Raw genomic sequence first — 24,938 nt, forward strand, 5'->3', positions numbered from 1 at the left:
CAGAGCACTGGAACAGGTTGCCCAGAGGGGTTGTGGAGTCTCCTCCTCTGGAGATATTCAAGACCCGCCTGGACAAGGTCCTGTGCAGCCTGCTGTAGGTGACCCTGCTTTGGCAGGGGGGTTGGACCAGATGACCCACAGAGGTCCCTTCCAACCCCTACCATTCTGTGATTCTGTGAGTGTATGTAGCCAGCTAAAAAAGCAGGCTGACAAAAAGGGAAATTCGGAGAAAGCTGGAACATGAACAGGGTGGGGGGTTTGTTGCAAAGCTGATGGAAGTTTGTACCAGTCCAGGAGAGCTTTGTTCCTCCTGCACAGGTTGGCGAAGTGCTTTCCAAACTAACCTTGTAAGCCTCGCGTGAGAAGGTCTGGATTTCTTTAACGGTCCTGCTGTGCAGGTGCCCAGAGCTATGTCTCCTTTCTTCTGCAGTTTTGGCAATTTAAAGAAACTTAATTAAAGGTGAAAACAATTCTTTGCCATTGGAGTTGGGAGCAGTGTTCACAGATCCTTACAGAAGAGGCAGAGCACACAAATACCATCGTTTGCTTTCATTTGGTGTCACAGTATGACGGGGCTTTCTGTAGTTCCCAGACCGTCCCAGGCTGCATGGCAGACGGACACGGTCGGGCTGACGGTGCCCTGGGCAGCCACCGCAAAGCGACTTGGGCAGAGCCTTGGGTTGGGGGCCTTCCGCTGCTGCTCTGGGGCTACGTAAGGTGCTTGAGCACTTTGTGTGCTGATTTCGCACTTCCCCTAATAAAGATTTCAGAGTAACGATTTTGTATTTATATGAACTTTTTGTCCAAAGAATACAGGCATATTGTACCCATCTCCCTTTTGCACGTCAAGAAATTTTGTCTTCCTACTGGATGAGCTTCTGGAAAAGGTAGTTTCAGGGGAAAAGGTAAACATAGAAGATGTTTTTCCCTTTACTCATGCAGTGAAGGAAAAAGGCATAAATTGCAATTAGATAGGGTTATTAAACTGAAATTGGTTTTGAAAAAAGTAATGTGATGATGCATCTGGACTTCAGGAGGAACAAAGTAGCAAGAGGAACAAAGTTAACTCATAAGTTGACATCTTTTTATTTTGCATGTAAAATGTTTATTTAAAGGAAAAAAGGAAAGTCAGTGGCTTCTGAACAGTATTCTAAATTGAATACCTTAAGTTTTCCTTTATCTGTTTATGCTCTTTTAGTAAATGACCTTTTAGAATTAATTGAAAGCTGTTACGTGTATTCTATGAGACCACATTTTTTTTCTGCAATATATGCAACAGTGCTGTGTAAAATCTTTCCTGAAGGTTACTTTGATAAGAAGAGAGATAGGCTGGAGATAGACTGAAGCTTCTTGGTTTGGTTTTCTGCATATTCTGATTTCCTCAGGTGATACTCTACAGGAATTTAAAAATAGTATTTGACCATTCTAATAAAACTATGTTGTTGTGTCTTTCCATTACACATACTTAGAGGTCTTTTAATTCCATTCAAATGCTGAAGCAAAACTCATAGCCATTCAAAGGCTGCAATTACACTGTGAAGCGACAGGACGGGGACAAAACCAAATGCAGCCCTTAACTCGTTTCGTTACGTGGAATAGTTGATCAGATGCCTGGTATCCCCCATCTAGGTTCAGATGTGTTTATCGGAAAATTCCAGCGTGTGATCATTTCTTTTTTCACTGATGAGTCTGTGGTAAATTAATAGCAGTGACTCTTAATAATTTAAGTTTGTTTGTTTTCCATTTAAAGGAGACAAACAAGAGCAATATTCAATTTTAAACCACCAAAAGCTTTGTTGTTGTTTTCCATTATTCATTTTGGTTAAGAAATCTCTTGGTGTGTTAAGCTTTTAAAAACTCATATGATGCAGTGTCCTGCTAGGTTGAGAGACTCCGTGTTCACATGGTATCAGGAAGAACCGTTAACATCCAGTCGTCTTCTCTAATGTGGGGAAAACTGATGTGCTTTTTGTCTCTAACAAGGAAAGCAATGTTAACAGTTGTTCAAAAAGCACAACAACGCTTACCTTGAGATTTTAAACGTATTTTGTAAAGATACTTCACAGTGAAATGTTAACTAAATTTGAAAGCTAGATCTTGCTATCTAATAAACGTTGAGTTTTAGGAAAAAAGGAAAACAAATCCTGGTCCAAGGTTGAAGACCAACAAGTGGTATCCTGACTTGTATTGCAGAAAATACTTCCAACCAAGTAGCTAGCCTAGAAGAATATTCTTCTAGGAAGAGCTGAGCAGCTTGCTTCTCAGATTGTTATAACTGCATAGCTAGAGAAAGTTGTCAATATCAATTAGATTGAAGTCTAATTGTTTATTCCCAGCTATGAAGAGGTACTGTGTTCCCTTTTATTCTGATAAAATTACAGCCCAGAAAGAAAGACCTCGCCTCCTAAGGGATTTTCGGGCACACAACCACAAAGCTGAACACTGATGCAGGGATACAGCTCAGTAACAGCTGGGATTCACTGGGCTTTCGAGTGACTCTTCTTGGAAAGTGTGAATTATGTATTAGTTTAGCCCAGAAGCAGTGTTTGTGCATCACTGTGCTGAAAGGAGCTGGTCCAGATAGAAAAAAGCTGAAGATCCTTCCCTTGTAAATTGTACTGCAACACGAGCCAGGCTTCTCTCCGACCCCTCGGGTGAGGTTTGGAATCCACCTTCCCTGGAGGCCTGGAGGCCCTGGACTTCTGCATGCCTGTGGGAAATGCCCGGCTACCTGATGCCCTCTCACCTCGCTGGGCGTTTGCTGGAGCAGCAGCACAGAGCAGGTACTTGCATCCATTGTAGCGCACGTCCAGAACAACATTTCCTCCGCTAACAGGTTGGAGTCCAAGATGACCTTACCTAGGTAGTACTGCTCTGTGTACGATACAGGAGGTGCTTACTGCAAACACTTGGCTGTTGGAGAGAATTTTGCAACTTCATTTAAACGTCTGCCTGTTCGGGGTTGTAAGCCTAGAAATAAGAGATTTTCTAAACAAGTCTTGTATTCAGTTACTTCTGTTTTGCATTCTGAAAACAGCAAGATAGGGAAACAGCTCCGCAGCATTACCACTTTACGCTAAAATGAGAGTAAAGCTGATCAACTTTACCCCTGCCACGTTGCTCATTGTCTTATCTTGGCCTTCTAGTTACGTGTCATACCAGGAACTTTCACTAGCAGCTCAAATGCTCTGTGCAACCACAAGGTAAGCCTTCAGAGAACATTTTTCTTAAAACAAGATTTTGCTCCTAAAGCTGGTTATTTAGTTGAAATCGTTGTAATTGTACACAATTTACAGTCTTCTGCTGCCATCTGTGCAGGAAAGTTGAATTCATGGTATTGCAGCAAAGAGCTTTTACTGTGCAGCAATTAAAAATATTCTGTAAATCATAGTACCAGTGCTCGTTAAGTCAGCTGGCCAAAATGTAGGGAAGTCCCACTACAGCCATTTCAAGACTACTGCGATCTTTTTTTGCTTGTTTGTTTTTGAGGTCTCTGATCTTGTTTCCTTGTCATAAACTGAACAAATGGTGCCTTCCAGTCTCATGTAAAATGTGGAGTCAGAGAATATCCCGGGTTAGAAGGGACCCACGAGGATCACTGAATCCAGCTCCCAACTTCTAAGGTTGACTTAAGGTAACCTAAAAATTTGGACAACAAAGAGCATCATCCAAACACTTCTTGAATGCCAGGAAGCTTGGGACTGTGCATGCTTCCCTGGGGAGCTTGTTCCAGTGCTTCAGCACCCTCTCCATGAAGAACTTTTCGAATGTCCAATCTGAACTTTCCCTGATGCAGCTTTAAGCCATTCTCTCGGCTCACCAGGCACCGGAGAGAGGAGATCAGCACCTCTCTCTCTGCTTCCCCTCATGAGGTTGCTGTCTCCAACTATGAAGTCACCCCTCAGGCTCCTGTCCTCTACGCTGAACAAACAAAGTACCCTCAGATGCTCCTCAGAAGTCACGCCCTCTAGTCCTCTCACCGTCTTTGTTGCCTTCCTTTGGACACATTCTAGTATTTTCACATCCTTCTTGTACTGTGAGGCCCAAACCTGCACTCCATACTCACAATCACAGAATGGTAGGGGTTGGAAGGGACCTCTGTGGGTCATCTGGTCCAACCCCACTGCCAAAGCGGGGTCACCTACAGCAGGCTGCAGAGGACCTTGCCCAGATGGGTCTTGAATATCTCCAGAGAAGGAGAATCCACAACCTCCCTGGGCAGCCTGTTCCAGTGCTCCGTCACGCTCAGAGTGAAGTTCCTCATGTTCAGCTGGAACTTCCTATGCTTCAGTTTGTGCTCGTTGCCCCTTGTCCTGTTGCTGGGCACCGCTGAAACTGGACACAGTACTCCAGATGGGGCCTCACCAGGGCAGTGTAGAGGGGCAGGAGAACCTCCCTGGACCTGCTGGCCACACTCCTCTTGATGCACCCCAGGATCCCATTCGCCTTTTTGGCAACCAGGGCACACTGCTGGCTCATAGTCAACCTGTCATCCACCAGCACGCCCAGGTCCCTCTCCGCAGAGCTGCTCTCCAGCAGGTCCACCCCAAGCCTGTACTGGTGCATGGGGTTGTTCCTCCCCAGGTGCAGGACCCTGCACTTGCCTTTGTTGAACCTCATCAGGTTCCTCTCTGCCCAACTCTCCAGCCTGTCCAGGTCACGCTGAATGGCAGCGCAGCCTTCTGGTGTATCCACCACTCCTCCCAGTTTGGTGTCATCAGCAAACTTGCTGAGGGTACACTCTAAATCTTCATCCAGGTCACTCATGAATAAGTTGAACAAGACTGGGCCCAGTACTGACCCCTGGGGGACACCACTAGTTACAGGCCTCCAACTAGACTCAGTGCCACTGATGACAACCTTCTGAGTTCTGCCATTCAGCCAGTTCTCAATCCACCTCACTGACCACTCATCCAGCCCACACTTCCTGAGCTTCCCTAGGAGGATGTTATGTGAGACAGGGTCGAAAGCCTTGCTGAAGTCGAGGCAGACAACATCCACTGCTCTTCCCTCATCTACCCAGCCAATCATGCCGTTGTAGCAAGCTATCAGATTGGTCAGGCATGATTTCCCTTTGGTGAATCCATGCTGACTACTCCTGATAACCTTCTTTTCCTCCACTTACTTAATGGTGACCTCCAGAAAGAGCTGCTCCACGGGAGGCCATGCCAGTGCTGTACTGTGTGCACTCTAATGTGTTGACTGAGAGGTAACGAAGAGTTGGAGGGAATTACTTGGAGAACAACCACTGCTGCGACCAGCCGGCAGGAAGAACTTAAAAAAAAGTGAACCTAAACAGTTAAGAGGTGGTTAGTTGGGCACACGCATTTGGGTAAGTAAAAAATGTGCACAGGTAAAAAAAAAAAGCCATATGAAATTGAGAATTGTCCATCTAAAGAGTATGACTAGGGTTTCAGATTTTAATGCCTGTTCAGCTCTTGTTCTCCCTGTAGGTAGGAAATGGGATATGTATGTCTACATCTCCCCTTTCTTGCCTCTTACCTAGTACCTTCCCCCCAGAAGTCTATTTTACTTCTCCATGCTTCATTCTGAAAGAAAGAAACCATTCCTTCCGTGTCCGAGCAAAGCATAGTCCCATACGTGGTAACAAGAGAGATCTGTCTCTCTCTCTCATGCTGCCTCAGGGAAGCGTTCAGCAGGGAAACCGGCAGGTCTGAAGCGATGTGGTCACCACCACAATGGTGACTGCCTTGGTCACTTCTAGACAAGAAGTATTTGAGCATGTGCACAGAAACCGCCCGCCCTCCCCTCCTGTGTGAATTCTGTGTGGGAGAGAACTTCTCTCTTACCTCCCTCCTGCATACAGCTCTGCTGCTTTGCCAAGGTCTGTTTTAAGCAAATTAAGACTCAAAATAAGCTCATCCATCCTTTTCTCTATTAAAATTGTACATGTCTGGGAAATTAGCCCTCTCCTGATTGAATCCATTTATGTTAGTTGCTCCAAAAGGATACATGGTCTCATGGGACTTTTACATTATTTTTTTCTTATAAAAAGTTGTGATTTGAAGGTATTGGAAAAAAGGAATTTCTGACCCACTGAGTTTATTGCAAACTACCTGTATGCTACAATTTTGGCTTCAGTAACACATTACCTGACTGCTCACATGTTTGGAGGTTGCCAGGGCGAATATTTTTTAAAAGTGATAGTATTGGTAAGACAAGAGAAAAGGTCCCTTTTCATACATACCCAAAGATTTGAAGGTAGTATAGAAAAGGAACAGGTATTTAAATTCTAACACCACACCACCCCCAAGGAGATTCTTATCTGTATCTGAAAGATACATTTCCCTGGCACTGATCTGGTTCTGCATCAATCATGATTAAATCCTTCAGCTAACCCTGGGCAATACGCCGCTATGCTGAGCCCATGAATCTTTCCATCGTAGCCTAGCTGAATTATACTTATGCACTCGCTTTGGTATCTTGTATTTCCAGATGTCGTTCATGAGAACCATCTGCCAGCTCTTCATTTCCAAATATGTATGAACATTGAAATACAGAAAGTTGAAAGATTATCTTCATTTCACTGGCAACCAATCTGCTCATTCAAGAAGTCTCCACCCTTACTCATTGTTTAAGAGCTGTTGCTATTTCAGAACCGTAAATAATCGGTTTCTAGAAGGTACTTGTGTTTTCCATAAGGTTAATATCCAACCACCCTATTAACTTTTTAACTGCTTCAGTTTATGAAGATTTACATTCCCCTTACATTTCAGAGAGATGCATACTTATCAATTATGATTTATTGTAACTAATTTTATATCCAGGTATTGAGCCAAGACAGTATGTTTGGAATTCTACTGATTTAGGGAGGAAAGTGGAGGTTGTGTAAAAAACCCAGAGTACTAGTGGCAGGCACTATAGATCCCACGATACTCTTGTCACTGATCTGCCTTCTCATCTGTAAGTGGACACTACAGATATTATCATAAAATATGTTGGCCTGGGAATTAGGAAAGTATTAGAGTAGCATAAAAATAAATTTCACTGATCCACAGGAGAGTTCGGGCATCCTCTCACATGGATTGACCTGTCAATCTGATGAATGTCCATTTTGAACATTTGCCTGCAACTCATCTTTTATATTACTGTTTCACAGATATTTCATCTTACTGCTGAGTTACACCACTCTGCTAATTGGGTTCATGGGTTGCAAATCCATTTGTTCTCTACCACCACACTGGATGTCGTCAAAACTAACACACTCCTCCTTACTAAAATTTTTAAAGAACGTCCATGTTTTTGACCAGTCCCAAATAATTTATTTCCTTAACTATTAGTCTTTATCATCACGGTTCAGCTGTTTTACGGTGCTCGGCCCAAAACTCTGATCTGCGGTTTGTGTGTCCCGCAGAACAGACAGCGGCATGTACGACTCTGAAACCCCTTCCTTACACACTGCAGACCAAAGCACAACATGTTTCTACTCCCTGGAACTTTTCCACTCTCCTCTCCCTCTCTGCCTCTTCTCTGCTTAAGCCCAGGCAGGAATTAAGTGGGAGCTGTGTATTTGAACAACTCAACATCAAAACATGACCCAAGAAGCCAAGCGTGAGGCTCAGGTTCAGGTGCTGACGGCTGTGTGTGTACAACGCAGGTGTCTGAGCTCCCACCGCAGCCAGCAGAAGCTGCTCAGTTGGATGGTACACGGAGAATAAGAACAAGTAGTACCTACCACACATTTTTAATCATGACATTCAGCCCAAGGCCTTTAGTAAGTATTGTATTTTTTTGTCAGACATTAAAAATGTATTTACTGTCTAACAGTACCAAATATAAGCACAGTGAACTCCATTAACAATTTAAGTTCTTTTTTAAACTCCTGGGAAAGCCAAGAAAAAAAATAACTAGAAGGGAAAGAAAGCATATATGGCAAAGGATGTTTTGCATCCATGTCCAAGAAAAAAAAGACAAAATATTCTCAGTGCCTTCTGTCGCGACGACAACATAGACACAGAGACACACAGAATTCAAAACGTGAATAGCGAAGGTAGAATTTGGGGCTCTTGCACAAGCTGTTAGCAGGATGGACTTACAGCCCCATCCTCCCACGGCTTGTGGCCATGTCCCCAATACACAGATTAGGACTAATCTTATTTAGCTGACAAGGTCTGGACCTTGCAGCCTGAAGCTGTGGGGTTTTGTGGAACCTAAGCATCTTTAGAGTCCCAGGTCTCTAGCCAGGGAATCTTCCTCCTTCCATTTAGATGTGTTCCACACTCGGGGTTACAGGCAGATCTCCCAGTCCTCCCAACAACTTTAACGGCTGTGGGACTGCTAACGAGAGGCCTGGCCTGACTTATAACCCTGAGAGGAAGGAAGGGAGGAGAGGAAAGAGAATCACATGCGCCACACATCACGTATGCTTTACAGGCACCAGAAGCTGGAAGAGTTTGATTCCGTGCCAGCCACCAAGGAAAATAGAGGGACAGATTTTCCACGGCCACTTCCAGCACAGATTTGCTAGAAATCTCGCATATTTGCTAAATCAACATGCAGGGAGTCACCTGCCCTGCAGATTTCCCCACGTCTGTAGGAAACTGCCTTCTGTCTTGCTACAGGCGTTTGAGATCATGTTGCTCAGGGAGAGCCATGCCCAGCTTCTCCAGGCCCTTTCTGGAAGCTCTGCCACACAGGATAGCTACGGTAAGCATCAGCTGCACGGACACTGCCTGCTTCATGCTGCTAGCGCTTTCCACACAGTGTTGGTTCCATTAGAATGAGAAGGCACAGAGAAGCCCTTTCTGGATTTCAGAAGGGTTTGAAGTTTTTAACCTGCCTTAGAGCAATATAAATGAACTCTTCCTCCACATTAGCTCTGGTTTCCCTTAGTCCCTGCTCTTGTTGCTACAGATTTCCTAGTACTTTCCAACAGGAAGGTCCCACCAAAGGATTCCCCTTTATCAGCTGATTCCCTGAAGATGATGTTCTTTCTGGTTTACTCATTCCTCTTACAAAGAGTAAGACTCCCGTAAGACTGGAGTGTATCTCCACTTTTGTGCCAGTGACTAGCTCAGGGAATCGAGGCAATAAATGGTAGAAGACTCACAATGAATGACTTCATCTCCAGAACCCCATGTGTCTTCACACGGGTTGTGACAATGCTTAAGAAGTCTCCAATTCCACCATCTGGTTTTTAAAGCCCAAGCCTGTACCCAGCTTTTTGATCAAAATGAGTTCAGGAAGGGCATCAAAGAGCAGTTGGTGTGCACATTTCCTTTTGCTTGTAGCTAATTATCTTTCTCCCTAGTCACTGCACATATATGAGTGTCTTGTCCATTCAATTCCTCCCCAGGCCAGTTCCTGTCAACACAATCCCATTCCTTATGGCAAGCGTCCTGTGTTTCATCAAGAACTCTGGTGGGCACAAAAGGATCGTCCAGCCATAATAAGCTGAATCTTCAGCAGCGCCCTTTTGATGAAATCTTATTTACTATAGGCTAAAATGACTGCTATGGGCTACGCTGGTATTTCTAGCATATTCAGCTTGAATTTTCAGCCGTAGAACAACCCCGAAATCGAGAGCCTTTCTATTATTTATGGAGAGACTGCTGTTATTTTTAGTGAGTTCTTAGGATTTGTATTAAGGTAAATATTTCATACCAGAGGAGGAGGAATTTCTGGAGATGCTTTACAGCACCAGAAAGCAGAGTATGATTGCACAGTGTCCCCTGAGCCTGTTAGTAGTGTTTGTTGATGTTCATGTAATAAGATAGACTAGGTTTTCTGGTAACGTGTTTTGCTCGCATCTTGCAAAAACATGGAATTGTGCAGCCTACCAAAGGGATTCTCTAAAGTCTGGGCTCTTCCTTTTCCCAGTTTATCACATTTCCATTCTATCTGCCACGAATAAATCTCTCAGCCCAGTAGTTTATTACGCATACCTCAATTGCTCCCATTTTTTTTTCAGACTGCTTTTGTTTTAATCAAAATTGTTTTACATCATTCAGTAATTATTGCCGATGTTATAAAAAAGAGAAGTGATGTCAGTCTATTTAAAAAAAAAAATAAATGCCTTTTTTCTGGGAACAATCATGACTATTTCATTCTCATCATGTTTCCAAAATCTTCCTAACATACCCTTGAGAACATCTCCAAATAACAGCTTTGAGGCTTAATTTTCTGTACATTTTTTTCTCAGTGGATTACTATGATTTTACAGACGATTTCTGATTCTGCGCAAGACGTAGCTCAGAGCAGTTGCTCAATAAAGAAAGGTCTCAGGTATTTGATAGACACGATTCATATAATCTCTCCCTGAAAGCGAAACTGTTGTCATTTTGTAGCCTCTCCAGCCTTCCTAACTGGCAGAAACGGGTACAGCTCACGGTAAGAGAACACAGTGCCGCAGTTAGCTCTGCTCTCGCTTGAAGCACGTGCACGTAGAACCACACCAGACAGCACAAGGCACACAGTAAGGATAACCCACTTAGATACCTTTGTACACCTCTTTTTACTCCTTACAGTCTAAAGTAAACCGGTGTTCTAGAGTGTTCTTCAGGATTCATTTGGCAACAGGCGCTGGGCACCAGGCCAGGAGAAGGTAACCCCCTTCAGTGAACACGCTGCCGCCTGCCTTCCCAGCCCGACTCCCGAAGAGCGGCTGCGCCCGCAGGTCTCGGACACCTCGCTGAGTTTGTCTGCTCGCAGCCTGCAGCGCCTGTGCAACAGATGAGCATGTCCAGCACCTCAGCATTTGTGAGATCCTTCTCGGCTTTTTCATCCCAGCTTTTGGTTGGGCTGGAAAAATCTTAAAAAGGCCAGCAAAACCACCCCCATATTTATTTATAGCACTTTCACACCAACAGAGCACCAGAAATATAATGTACCCGCAACTGAAGGAGGTGCTCAGAGCCAGAATGCTTTGTTGGCTTACAATTCTTAGAAATGCCACCCTACTCCTCCTATTTCGGATGGGCATCTCCAGGTGTCTCAACCTCATTCCAACCCACTTTTACCTTCAGCCGTTGTAACGTAAAAGCACACATTTGCCCAAGTGGCTTACCTACTTTCTGTATTACTTCTTCAGAACTCCTAAATGCCGTCTGCTCTTGACATTTGCTTGAAACTTAACTGCTTCCCTGCTGAAATCCACCCCAGCTTCTTGGCATAGCCAGAACAAAAGAGTATTTTCCACAGAATATGGCATTCTTATCAAAGCCGATGTTATATCCATTAATATATTTTATTTAACACAGAAAAAAAGCATTTGTGAGGAAACTAAAGAGAGATTATTCATAATGAAATTAATTCATTCCATAAATTCTGATACTGTTAGCCAATACGACCGTATCTTCTTTCGAGTAAAGATTTTGTCTGAAATCCTCCTTGATCAAAAAACGCTCAGATCTCCTTGTCTGACTTCTCACTGACTTCTCATTGCTCGAAACCAGCCGGTGCCTAAGGTTCTGGTTTGACACAGAACACAGCGGGGAATCGCAAAAGTTAAAAACCTCATGTTTCTACTAGCAAATAAAGCAGGTCAGGAACTGTCCTTTGGCATGGGAACCAGCTGGCGCAGCGCGGCTTGTGTGCGCACAGCCGAACCCTCTTATCTCCCGAAACAGGTCAGCTGCATGCAGCCGGTCTGGTGGGAACGGCCCCTGGCCCACACCGACCCCCGAGCTGTGCTGGGAGCTGCTTCGGAGACTGCTGGTTTGCTAGGACAGAACCACGCCGGGGACATGACCACCGAGAAAACAGTGCGGAGGACGACTGCGTGCCGCGGTTTGAGCCTGAACCCTGGCCCTGTTTGGTTTACTGCTACAGAGGTAGCTGTAGGGATGGAGATCAAAAAGGGCCTGCAACACAAAGCAGAACTGAAATCTAAATTGTGCGTTTTATTGATGTCTCCCTTGTGCTCCACAGACTCTTCTTTCAAGGCTATTTTTGACAGTATTTCCAAATTAAGGCATCCTCTCTGCTCTTTTGTGTCATCATTCATTGGCCGTTTTCCCTGGACAACCAACTTGATCTTTTTAACCAACGCTGAAACCGGTCTGGGGATGTACTGAAAAAAAAAATAATTGTAGTGATTTATCTGAATCTGCGCTTCCCCTCTGCGGAGTGCCCAGCTTGGCAGTGAAGGGTCGCAGGGCCCCTCTCTCCCATGGCATACTGCAGCACGGGGCATCTCATGGAGAACAGAGCATGGTTGCCGCTGAGGCGACTTGTCTACCCACTCGCATCCCAGGTTCTGTTTGACGCGTGCTTTGGGTTAAGCTGCTGTACGAACCCACTAGATACAGAATCACAGAATGGTAGGGGTTGGAGGGGACCTCTGGGGATCATCTAGTCCAACCGCCCTGCTGAAGCAGGGTCACCTACAGCAGGCTGCACAGGACCTTGTCCAGGCAGCTTTTGAATATCTCCAGAGAAGGAGACTCCACAACCTCCCTGGGCAGCCTGTTCCAGTGCTCCGTCACCCTCAGAGGGAAGAAGTTCTTCCTCCTGAAACCTTGTTTCTGTAAAGTCATTTCCTGACACTACTTTGGGTCACCAGGCTTTAAGAAAGAGCGTTTCAGGTCATGAAGAAGACCAGCGTACACAGCGTAGCTCTGTCATCTGATGCGTTTCTAAAAATCAGACGCCTCTCACTCAAGGAAGCACAGGACACACGTGGTAACCCCTCTTTGTCCTCAGCCGTGGAATACTCCTCCTGAAATATTTAGTTCCCGAGACCCGTGGTTCAGTGATCGTGAAAGCAAACCAACACCCAGTCCTGCAGCAGGGGTGCGAGGAGCGGCGCGAAGGGCTGCTGAGGGGAGAAGGGACGGGGCAGCTCTGCGGGGCCAGCGTCCCGCACGCCTCCCGGGCCCTGTCCCTCACGTCGGTACACCCAGCGCACGGATGCTGCGCGCCATTTCGCTTATGGGCAAAGCTTCTACTGCGGGGGTACCCGAGTAAGCAAGCAAATGCCCGCTGCTGGGTGGCGGGTCACCTCCAGCCGCTCAGCTGCCTGGTCACGACGTGAACGCAACAGGCGCTGTCATCCCGCAGCCCGCCCCGCTCCCGCCTGGGCGGGCCCCGGGCGTTACAGGTGCTCGAGGGACAGCGCGGGCTCCCGCTCCCCGCCCCGCCACACAAAGCCCCCGCGGGAGCGGCGCACGGGGCGGGGGGCGCCGGGGCGGGGAGCGGGGCTCTGACAAAAGGCAGCCCCCCCCCCCCCTTCCTCCTCCTCCTCCCGGGCTGCGGGCGGGGCCCCGCGGCGCCTCCCCCGCGCTGCCAGCCCCCCCGGCGGCCCCGGGGGGAGGCGCTGCCCCACTCGCCCGGGCGAGCTGCGGAGCGCCGGCGGCCGCCGGGTCCTGCGGGCAGGGCGCTGAGGTGAGTGCAGGCGGGCAGCGCCGCGCCGCCCCGCGCAGCCCGCCCCCGGGGAGCGCCACCATCTTGCCGGGGGCAGCGGGCGCGGGAGCCCCCGGGGCAGGGGGCCGCGGGCCGTGCGTGTGGGGAGGCGCGGCCCCAGCCGCGCTCGCCTCGCCGGGCACCGGCGGTGGGGCTGCACCCGCGGGCACCGGGGCTGCTCCGCAGGGGCTTTGTCGCCGGGGGGGTGGGTGTGTGCGTTCCCTTTCTCTCTCTGTTGTTTGCCCCCCTCAGTTTCGGTGGCCATAGGTCCGGGCTCGGGGAGGAGGAGGAGGAACAAAGGCAGGCACGGTAACCTGCCCGCAAGCGAGCGAGTGAAGGCGGGATGGGCGGCCCGGGATGCCCGCTGCTCCCCCGGCGGGGCGGCTGGGGCTGGCGGTGCGGGAGCGGGTCGGTGGAGCGCCCCGGGATGAGGGAAACGGAGCGGTCGCCCCGTGGGGAGGGCGATGTTCGGGGTGCGAGGTGCTGCGGGCCGGCATTGCCCGCAGCGGTTGGTCCGGCGCGGTAGGATGGGACGCTTCTGCCTCTTGCGGTGTTTGTTTACTTCTTGTGTTTCGCCGGCTATCAAAATAAATTAGCCAGCTGTCTTTGTAGGTTTGTTGGGGTTTGTTGTTTTTTTTTTTGCTTCTGTTTCTTTTTTTTTGTATTTACAGGAGGAAGGAGACTTAAGTGTTTGCAATCCAAAAGCCAGGGAGATTTGTTTAAAGATATTTTTAGCTGAAATCCTTGAAAAAGAATGCAAAATTTAATCTTGATAGACTCGGCAGTAGATTTGCTCTTTCCAAACCCTTTACTTCATTTTTAACACCAGTCTTACTGATTAAAGAATGACTGAGAGTGGGACTAACAAAGGCTCAGAAAGCGAATAAAAAGAAACCAAATTGGTTTTCGAAAAGATCTCCTGTAGCTCACCTCCTTATGACAACCTTCAAATGCTTTTCGGAGTTTATTAGTGCACATAGCAGCCTCTCTGGCTTAGAGGGTGGAACGCTCAGAATATTGTTCAGTAGCGGGGTCTCCATCTATTAAACGTATTTAGCCAGTGCAAGTTCGGTTAGCACATTGGAAAAATAAAGAATAGCATTCTAAACAAAAGTACACATCTGGTCATTTAAGTAGGAGGGGAGAGGGAAAAATTTGATTTGGACCCCAAATCAAGAAGGTGCTGGAGCACATGCCTCACAAAGGCATAGTCGTAAGGTAGAGAATTGAGCGCTGTTTTCGTACTCGTTGATGTCGTGTGCCATTTTCTGTGGTTTTGGCCTGGCTGCTACCACACAACCTTCTTTTGTGTCCTTATCTCTTCTGTAGGGAGGTCTGGGCCACGTCCACATGACTCTTTTCTGTTGAACTTTGAAATTCTTGTGTTTCAGGTGGCTTTCAGAAGTGATACACTTCACTGATTTGGGACTGGACTATACAGGAGTAATTACGGAAGTTGCATGGAAAGGCTTTTTTTTAATGACAGAGACATCTGTAAAATCAGTCTTGAAGGCAGCCACCTGTGTGCACTGTTGAGGCTTTGCAGGAGCTTCAAAATAGATACCGGGTTTGATCATCTTAACATGTACATCGACTCGAAACTTTTAATACAGTGCTCCTTTCAAGATGAAAGTTGTTGTCAGTTGCTATTTCTAATGGAATTACCCTGCTGCGTAAATCTATAACAACTTCATTAGGCAGTATTCAGCATGGTTACTTAACAGAAAATTAAATCCCAAATAGATCAGGAGACAGCTTACCCCTTTTTTCCTAAAGGATCTCCTTTACCTTGCACTTTTGTTCAGCAAATTCTGCAGGCACAGGACGTTGGCAGTGCTCTCCATCTCTGTAGACAGGCAGTAGGGAAGGTTTCTTGAGTCTTAGGAAACCTCAGCCATGCCCTTTTTGCCGTGTGTGTTACGGTAAAAGGCTGAACGCTGAAGCTAGGAGTCTTGAGGGTTTTTTTATGGATTATTGCAAAATGCTTTTGATCTGCAACAGGCTGGGGTTGGGAGGGAGGCGGAAGAGAAGGGGCTTGTGGAGTAGATGTTCTGTGAGCCCTTTGAAACTGGAAACCTATTATATGTTTGTCAGCAAGTCGGTGGGGTGAAGTGACCCAAGTGATCTCTCGGAGCCCTATGTCGTCTAAGCTGAGGAAAGCGCGTACTCCTGTTATACGGTCACTGAACAAAGACGCTGTCCTAGGAGCTTTCTCCAGGGAAAGGTCTTTGACATTCCGAGCTCTGATTTCAAGAGAAGCTGCTAATATTCTAATGCTTTTTTCCATGATAAATAAATTAAAAATAAACAGAACATGCCACGTTTGTAGTATGTATTTTGCTTCTTTCAGCTGAATTAGCCTAGGAATTAGGGTTTGCATGCTTGGCCATGGGTACGTCTGAGTTAAAGGATATTTGCATAGTGTCTTCATGCTGGTGGCACTGTCTTGTGTTTGCCATGGCTTTGCGCTTGCAAGAATAGCGTGTTGGTGAGGTGGGAGTTTGGGTTTGTCACAAGAACACTTGAATAAGGGGAGATTTATCAGCCCCTTAGAGTAAGGCGTCAAGCATGTAACCACCTCATTCTCCACAGAGCGCTGCGTAGCACTGTCAGCTTCTATTTTGTTTCAGGCTTCATTTAAAAATGAAACCTTGTCGTCCTCTGGGGTCTTGAGAAAAATCACTGAAATGTGATCCGAGTAGAAACAGATACACGCTGTCAACAGTTTGAAAAGATGTAAACTACTCTCCGTGCCATTTTAGAGGACACCATGTTCAGGCCAGTGTGATTATTTGTCTTCTCGTGGATGGAAGGAGAAATGATTGAGAAAGAAAACTTTGGTGTCTGGGGGCAGTATGAGGGGGCAGGAGGAGAAGAAATTTAGATACCTAGTTCCAAAAGCTCAGTTTTCAGAGATGTAGGTGGTTTGGTGGGAGTTTTAAAGACTAAGGAAATTATGCTTTTGCTAATAATGATCTCTAGGCAACTAGATTTCTATAATATGGTGCTTTTCTCACATTTACATTGACACTCCTCAGACTCTGATTTTCTTTAGTTATATTCATTGAAAATAGGGAAGATCTTTCACCCATCGTTCAGCATGAAGTTTGTACAAAAAGGACAGCAAGCCACTTTACAATACTATATTAAAGTTGGGTCCCTTTGTTTTTTCCTGTGGTGGATCTGAAGCAGGGATGACGTGTGTGTAAGGTCCACATTTGTGAAGGACTTGAGATGCAGCTCAGGTTAGGATGCTTTGAGCTGGTAGAGGAGGAAGAACCTCTGGCTTTGTCCATACGTCACTCACTTCGTACCTGCTGTTCTCTTGCCCTCGTGCTCTGCTCTGAAGGTCTGCGAGCAGCCTGGTGTGCCACTGGGCACGTAGCTCTGAAAAGGGAGAGGGAATTTGGCTGAGCACTCGAAGCTATTCCTGTGCCTGCGTGCAGAGTGGTGTAGGCAGGCAGCAGGGAAGGTTGCTTGAGTCTTGGGAGAGCTCAGCTGCCCTCTGATGCGTCTTTACCTTTTTATTCTTTTTGTTAGATGTCTTAAAGTATGATGCATAATTCTGAGTTAACTAACAAAAGATAAACTTTTCTTGTGTGACTGCCCCAAAGGGAGGAAGGAAGACAGCCGAGGAACTTCATTTAAACTTGTAAGTGTTCCTCAAAAGAGATGTGGCTACCTATAAGATGAAAAGTTGAATAAACAAGAAAGCATTTCTCTTACGAAACACGTTTGATTTTTTTTTTTTCTCCTCTTTTGAAGAGGCCTCAGTTTAGGTCTTGCTAAATAGTCTTGCAGTTTCTTTGAAAGTAATATTTCCTACATAAGTCTATTGATGATTTCTAATGCTTTGTGAAAGGCGTTTAAATAAAAAATGAGATCATTTGTCTTGAAGGACTACTTAGTACTCAAGTTAAATGTTGGTCACAGTAAAGCTCCAAATAAGAAAAAAATTTAGACTTTAATTGATTTTGGCTTAAAACATGTAAGGATATTCTACATGCCCTTGAGAGAGATGAAAATGTCTGAGGCTTTGTTGCTGCTGTTTTTTCCTCTTTGTCTTTCTGAACAAAATCTGAAAGGACTGGGGGAGGGGCATGAGTAGAAGTACAGTATCTCCATAGGCAGAGCTTGGGTAGTTTAGTAGGCTTTACTAAAATCCTAAAATGCTTTATTGTTTTTATTACAGAACTCATTCTTTGAGGCAATATATCAGTAACATATAAAAAAGTGGGACTTTTCATCATCCAAAGTCAGGTTCATCCACAATTGCCTTGGACTCTCTCGAGTCAATGTGAGGGGCCGATGAGCCTCAGGAGATCTCTTAATCTCTTAATTCAGAGAACGCTGTTGACACATGGGTCAAGTAGGTTGTTAACTTAGAACTCTCAATTTAATGTCTGAATTTAGGTGGGAGGAACCTGGGCTATGATGTGTGTGTGTCTTATGTATTTTGTGCTTTCCCTATGTATTGTGCAATGGGAAGAGTGACTGGCCAGTATTGCAAAACATAAAAATTTGAGAGTGTTGCAGCCCAGATACATGCACTTAAAATAAGATTCTCACCAGAACAGTATAGATGAGTTTAAATACTATTCAGTGTATTTTAATCCATTATAAAATAAAGAAATGTTAATTAGTACTATACAGACAGTGGTGTCAAGTTCAGTCCAGTTCTTCTGCAGAGACCTGTGAGGTAGATGGATGAGCTCTTACATCATCGGCTGGACTCCATTAGCCCTGTTGATATGGATGTACTGAGCTCAGTGAATTACTAAGTTTAAGCCTGCTTGTTCAGGCCAGATAACATATTAAAAGGTTTTTCTTTAAGAGCATTGGAATACAGTGTCATCATATTTGTGGAAAATAAGGTTGTGAAATCTTAGTAGGTGCTAAATTAGGATCAGTTTTTCCCACATAAATACTTTTTTTTCCCAGTGACTTAAATGGAGCAATCATGAAAGTATTGTAAAACACTGCGGTGATAAAATGCCGAGTGAGGTAATTCATGGGATAATCTCAAAATAGTGGACAAATGGTTTTAGATGTGAAATACGTTTAAATGTTCGCATTACATCTGACCAGAAACAGTGCCCTGCCTAAATATCCAGTGAAACAGCTGAAGAAACCGCACCGGCTGGCAGCAACACAGATCCAGTACTGGCATATTGACTTGGAGCAATGGGAGCACCAGGAGTCAGGTTTAACTGCCGTGGTGAAGTGGCTGCAGAATATGGATTTAAGTTTCTGAGATAACCGGATGCCTTACGTAATCTGGTTACATTTGAAGATAATCATTAACTACTCCTTTTGCAATGCTATTCTTGAATTAAAGGGGGATTTTGGATGGCAAACTGAAGTAAATTCAGTGAAGTGTGTGTGCTCAGAGTGATTGAAATAGGACTCACTTTCAAAAACGACTCTTTTGTCTGAATTTCATAAGGAAGTGTTCAGAAAGCGGTTGCATCTTAATTAAGAAGTGGAGTGCTATGTAATAATATTCCGTATTACCTCTTAATACTGCATATTAACATGTTGTTGGCCCCATATGCAATTACAGTTTCAAAGCTTAAGTTCTCATCCTTTCAGCGTGCTGTCAGACCTTGCAGATGAAGCATGCAGCAGCGTACCTAATCGATATCAGAATAGCTATCAGCTATTTGTAGTAAATGGGGGACGGTGACCCCTGCCCTCTGGAGGTGACTGGCATCACAGGGGGAGAACGGAGCTTTTACACGGGGACTGTGAGTTCGCAGTGACCTGTTGTCCCTACCGTGTTCTTGGAGACCTTCCTTCCTTCCCAACCTAGAGCACCTGCCAAAGCTGGAATGTGTATCTGCGTGTTTTCATACAGCAGGAGGGAACTACCACGTTCGTCAGATGCACTCTGCCAAGTCCCATGTGTCCCTGTGTGCTTCACTGTATCCCCATTAGAGCTGTATTTTGATAAATTTAATAAATAGTGTCAGGGGGCAGCCAGAGCAGGACTGCTGCACAGGAGGGGCCGAGGCAGGAGCCGAGGGTGGCCCCGTCACAGACTCACTGACCAGGGCACTGCTCACAGGGCTGAACGTCAGAGCTGGGCACTGGTGACAGGCTCTACCAGCGCCCCTGACCCGGGGAGCAATGAACCTGATGCCTCCAGGGAGTCCGGTCAGAAGCCAAAGGATCCGGAGCCAGGGCTCAAAGCACGGCTGCGACCTGGGCCTGCCCAGGGGACAGGACTACAGTCAGGCATGGCAATGGCGTGGCTTAGGCAGGGACTGAGGGCCTCGGGCTGAGTTTACCTGCAGCTCTTGGGCCCGTGGGTAGAGGTCCTGACTGAGACTGGTCAGGGCCAGTGGAGTCTACCAGTGCCTTCAGGCCCTGATAAGCGGATACAAATTCTACCCTTGCTTTTCCATGGCTATTCCATCAACTTTGATGTCTGCAATCTGGTTTAAAACAAAAAAAAACCCTAAACCAACCCACAAGGAATATTGGTTTTAACATGCAAAACTGAGTTGCAGGAGCAACTGTTTAGACTTGTAAGAAATGTCAAGTGGAAATTTCATTCTTGGGTTTTTTTTTCTTGGTACATCAGACTAGTTTTTATGCTGGTTGAGGGTATTACTTTATCTTTATTTTGAAATAATAAGAAAAACTACTTGTGTCTGCAGTATCATTGCAGTGATGCAAGTGGACATATATCCATCAGGGATGCTGTGACTATGTGGAGTGTTTTACATTAGCGCTTAAGACAAAAGAACAAGTTGAGGTTTGGGGGTTTTTAAAATTTTTTTTCCTCTCCTTTTTTTAATATGTTTTCCTTTTTATAGTCAGTCTTGGTCAAGTCTATTTTGTGAATGTCTCTGCAGGCTGCCTCTCTTCACGAAAGTATGAAAAACATACATAGTGATTATGTCTCAGCCCTCCCATATTTTTTTACTAACTGCTTTGCCGATTGAGTCCTTGAGCTGTTGGCTTAAAAACCAGGTTTACATTACTGCTCTTAAAATCGAAATAAAGATGAGTAGGTCAGAAAGCTAATTAATTAAAGTAAGATTAAGGTCATAAATGTGTGTCTCTATACCCAAACATGCAGTTACTTATTCCCGTTATCTTCAGGAATTTCCATTCCTTAAGGAAAGGCAATAAATTAATTTGTTCCTAGAGTAATTTGCTGACTATTGAAGCATAGATCCAGCTGCTTTTTAGTTCACCTGGCACAGGAGAAAGGGAAAATCTACTGGAAGTTTCTGGGATTTTTGTCTCTGGCCCAGTTCTTGGGGTAAAAATGAGTTCTGGACAGGATAACTTTAAACTTTGCTAAGTGGATTTAAGAAGAAAAACCTTTTATTTAATTTCTTAAGTATAAGGGTAATTGAAAGAACTCCCCCTGCTCCCACTGAACTAAAAAAAACATTAAAGTGCTATGAAATGCTTTTTTCATTAAAACCCCAGTGCATGTGCTGGCTGTGCATGCTTGCGCCCATCGTTGCAAGCAGCATGTCAGTTGCAGAGGCAGATGCAGTTTAAAAGTACATACGATGTACTACATGCATTATTTACAAGCAGCATGTGCTTTAGTACAGCTGTAACCGTTTGCTGCTACCTGTGTGACAAGGAGGATGTTTGTACTGAACCTGTCGGGTTTGGCAGCTAGAGTTGAGTGATCTGCTTTGAACTGCATTACCTGTCCTCTGACAAGCCCAAAGGTCTGTTGACTAAAATGAAACATAATTACTGTCTTTAAACTGGGAAGAAGATGCACCTTGCAGGAATATTGGAAGAAGAGTGTTTTATCTGGAAGCCCCCTCTTCTATTGAAATAACATAGTAAGTGATAGAGAGACTACTTCATACTTTATGGGTAATTCCTGGGACATCTGGTGCTAAATAATGCAGGGGTCTATTTTTGGCTTTCTTTTTATAAACACTTTTGTATTAAGAAGGCTTTTTAAATGGGCTTTACTTTCTTCAGATCTATGAAACTGCCGCCTTTAACTGTAATATAGAGAATGCCTACATTTATCATTGCTAATATCTGTAGTCTGGGGTGTTGCTTTTAACTCAAGCTAATCAGCAGCTAGAAACAGAGATACATTAGAAACACTTGGATTTAGGTGCTTGCAGGATACATGCAGATCGTTCTTCCTTATCCAAAAAGCATTACATTTACCTGGAGAGATGCACGTCTCCCCTGCTTGGGCCTGGCGTTTTCCAGATAGACTTGGAAAAGCTTGCTCGGGTCCCTTGTGCTTGGACCTGTTTTGTTGCCCGCATGCCTTCTGGAGGGGTGTGGGAACAAACCCGTCTCTGGATGTCGTGGCATTTCCTGGAGAAGTGACACCTTGCTAGCACTTTGCAGAATTCCCAAATGCTGTGTAGCAACTGTGTTTGGAAAGCTCAAGCTGTTTCCCCATGTAGAAGGAATCTTTTACAGTTAATGGCGGTTTTATTGTAATTTCAAGGAGGGGGTGATTTTTGTTTATGTAACAGAGTAAAATCACTGTAGTTCTCTGGTGTTTGTATATGTAAATTGAGAAACCTGCAGGTGTTTAAGCATATGCTCGCTCTTACCTGTAAGCACAAATAAACCTGATCATTAGCTCTGTCTATCTTTCTTACGCTCAGGAAGAGGGCGGCCCAGAAGGACCTGGGCGCTGTGTCAGAAACCAAAGCATCTCGCTTCTTCCTGCCACGTTTCCAGTGTCAAGATTTCCTTCATTATTTCATCTGTTTATGAAAATTTCGAACAGTCATTTTGGTCCCCCCATATAATGAGAATATGATATTCTTTTTTTTAGAAATTTTTGAACAGTAATTTCTGCCCCCCATAGCATGGCAATCATGATATTCTTTTTTCCTTTTTTTTTTTTTTTTTTTTCCCCCCTTTCCCTTTTATCCTTGCATTATATCACTTCTTGCCAGTCTGTGTTCTGGGATGTTCTTTTACCTGATTAAACTGGGTTTTGGAGGGTACTTTTAAGATAAATACTGGCTTGCTCTGCTGAAAATACAAAGTGGTATTGATATTTTTTGCCTTTATAGTTGTTACCAAGATTACATGTAAATTGATATTTGTATCTCATTTGATGTTTGTGATTAGCTCCCTGACATGTGATATAAGCATTTTGAGAAACTACAGGGTACTCCTGAAGTTTTTATAAATAAAATCAAAGATAGAAAAATCTGTATGTAACTGTCAATTTATCATTAATTAGTCATTATTTGAGCCTTTTGAGGTTTTTTGTTATTTCTTACAGAAAATGATGTTGCCTTCGTTTTGAAATTTCAGAAATCAACAGCGTTTTCATGTCTGAGTACTGGTATTGGAGGTTGATCCCGTGCAAAGAAACTGGAAGCTGTAACTGTTTCACAACAGCCAACCAGTCTGATGAAGCGAAAGAAGAAGATACAAACCACCAGGTTGTGGTGTCAGACGTCATGCAGCTTGTGCAAGATAAGCAGGAGGTGCCAGAAAGCACAGCAGGTGAGAAAAATATAGTACACTTTATAAATTATCCAGCTGGCTGCCAAACTGTGTTAAGAAAAGGACAGATGGCTTTACAAATTTTAGCAATGGTGTCTCATCATTAGCAGTGGGAGTAGGGCAGGGAGCCCGAATAAAGGAATAGCTGAGTACTCACTTGGAGGAGGGTGATGTCACCAGAAAAACAAACGTTTAGTAGCAGCCAGTAAAGAGTGAAGACCTTTACTCAGGAGAGCGGATGCTTGTTACAAGAAATTAAAATAATTCCGTAAATTAATTGATGAGCAAAAAATAGTCATCCCAGAGAAACCTGACCTACCTACCTCCTACAGTTTTAAAATCGTACTCTAGAGAAACTGCTGAGAAGCAAGTACAAAATACCTCTCTGCCTTATCACATTGGTTTTGTTGCCATGGTCCATAAGCAGAAAAGTGTAGTGAGTGCTAGTTTATAGTTACGGGGATTAAAACCACATTTTTTCCTGTACCATCTGATCTGATATTTACCCGCAGGAGGTTGTTGCATTCGTATATGAAGTATGTGACCTTTGCCTTGGTACTAGCACAGGCGGACTATAATTCCATAATTTGATTAGCAGTTGCATCTGATAGCAATTGGTCTTTATTAACATATCTTTTGTTTTGTGAAATAAATTTTTAAAAAGATTCCTGCGTAGTTAAAATCTGTGCATCTTCATGCAAACCTCTCTAAGCCGGAAAGATGATCCAAAACCGGAAAGGTGAAATTCACTAAAATGCAGCTTTGCATTTAATATAGAATTGCAAGGCAGGATATGACTCCTTTGTAATAAAGGAAAAAAAAAGCTCATTATTTCAGCCTCAATGAGCTAATGATGTTGGTGCTACTACAGAATGATTTGTATTCTGCTGTGACTTAACAGGAAGTAGTTAATAAAGTAATCATTTTATTTGTGTACTAGGGAGGTCTTAGCCAGAATATGAGATTTCTTTTGAGGCCGACAAGGAAAGATGCAAAATAAAAAATAATAAAAAAACCCCACACCAAAACAAAACCAAAAAACCCCCTGCAGAAATTCCAGAGGAGGATGTCAGGAAGGATAGGTCAGAGGTTTACAAAAGACAACTTCTGTGGAAATAAGGAGGATGTATCTAGACTACAAGAGAAAACAGAAGAGAGAGCACACATATTCTGACTTCCTAGTGGAGGTCTTTGGAGGTTGTGGAAGAAGGTAGACAGCTGCTTGTTTTAATTTTCTCGATGTCCGTGTGTAATAGAGTAAGAACAAGATAACACAAGCTTGGTTTCTGCAGAGAAGATTTAGACCTAATTGTGGGGATTGTTAAACAGTCTATTTGGAGATCTTGCACAGTCTCTAGCCTGTTTCTAATGAAAAGTCCAGTGAAACAAACGACTACTGGAAGTGAGCTAGATGTACATGGTTCGATCTCAGTGCTTTAAGCTAGGCTAAGAGATTTCACAGGTTCTTTTAGTACAGTGCTTCTGTGGTGGAAAAAGAAACAAACAAGTCCTGGAAAGACGGGCCTGGAGTTTGAAGAGGGAGGAAAGGTAGTTCTATCTTATGTCATCTGGAGGATTTTAAATGGGAAATGACTGCCCTTTCTCTCTAGAAATTCAGGGGAGAGCTGTGTTAGGTTCAGACTAAGGTGCATGTGTATTCTCAGTTGATGTAACAGTGAATCAACGGTTGACTAGTTGATCTAGAAAGGAAGCTTGGTAAGCTGTACAGATCAGAATGAAAGCAGCGAAGGCAAACCGGCAACTGAGCGTATATACATACTTCATAGGCATGGGACTGCCTATAATAACCTGCACATACTTGGGTATGCTAATTTCACCTTTTAGCTGTGGCTGCAGTCCATGTGAAAGGAATACGAGGTTTAGTGAAAGAGATTCTGGGCTATGTTTCCTGACCTGAGATGCAGCAGATTTTTCATTGAGGGTTACATCCATGCCTGGCTTGACAGCTGAATTGCAAGCTGTTAATCAAAACTGAAAAGGACCTGATAATATTCTGTATGCCTTGAAAAAGTGGGATATAGTTTAAAAAAAACTCAGTGTGTTTGTCTTCTTTCCACCTGAAGAAGAGAAGAGTGTGT

General features: G+C 44.5%; 1 protein-coding gene across 6 annotated transcripts in view; it reads left to right on the forward strand.

Annotated features, from left to right (window-relative positions):
- The first annotated feature begins 13,262 nt into the window (after window positions 1-13,262).
- The window catches only part of MCF2L (MCF.2 cell line derived transforming sequence like), a 165,421-nt gene continuing 153,745 nt past the window's right edge, over window positions 13,263-24,938 (forward strand). For 5 of the 6 annotated variants that reach the window (XR_012764454.1, XM_075424948.1, XM_075424976.1 and 2 more), the window contains exons 1-2: window positions 13,263-13,344; window positions 22,645-22,839. Coding sequence is in view for 5 of the 6 variants with exons in the window: in XM_075424948.1 (XP_075281063.1) it covers window positions 22,662-22,839 (178 nt within the window). In the remaining variant the exon portion in view is untranslated. Of the gene's footprint in view, window positions 13,345-22,612; window positions 22,840-24,938 lie in introns of all 6 variants that reach the window. The other variant, XM_075424957.1, reaches the window with a different exon arrangement.

Source organism: Opisthocomus hoazin, chromosome 1 (assembly GCF_030867145.1).
Source record: "Opisthocomus hoazin isolate bOpiHoa1 chromosome 1, bOpiHoa1.hap1, whole genome shotgun sequence".
NCBI lineage: Eukaryota > Metazoa > Chordata > Aves > Opisthocomiformes > Opisthocomidae > Opisthocomus > Opisthocomus hoazin.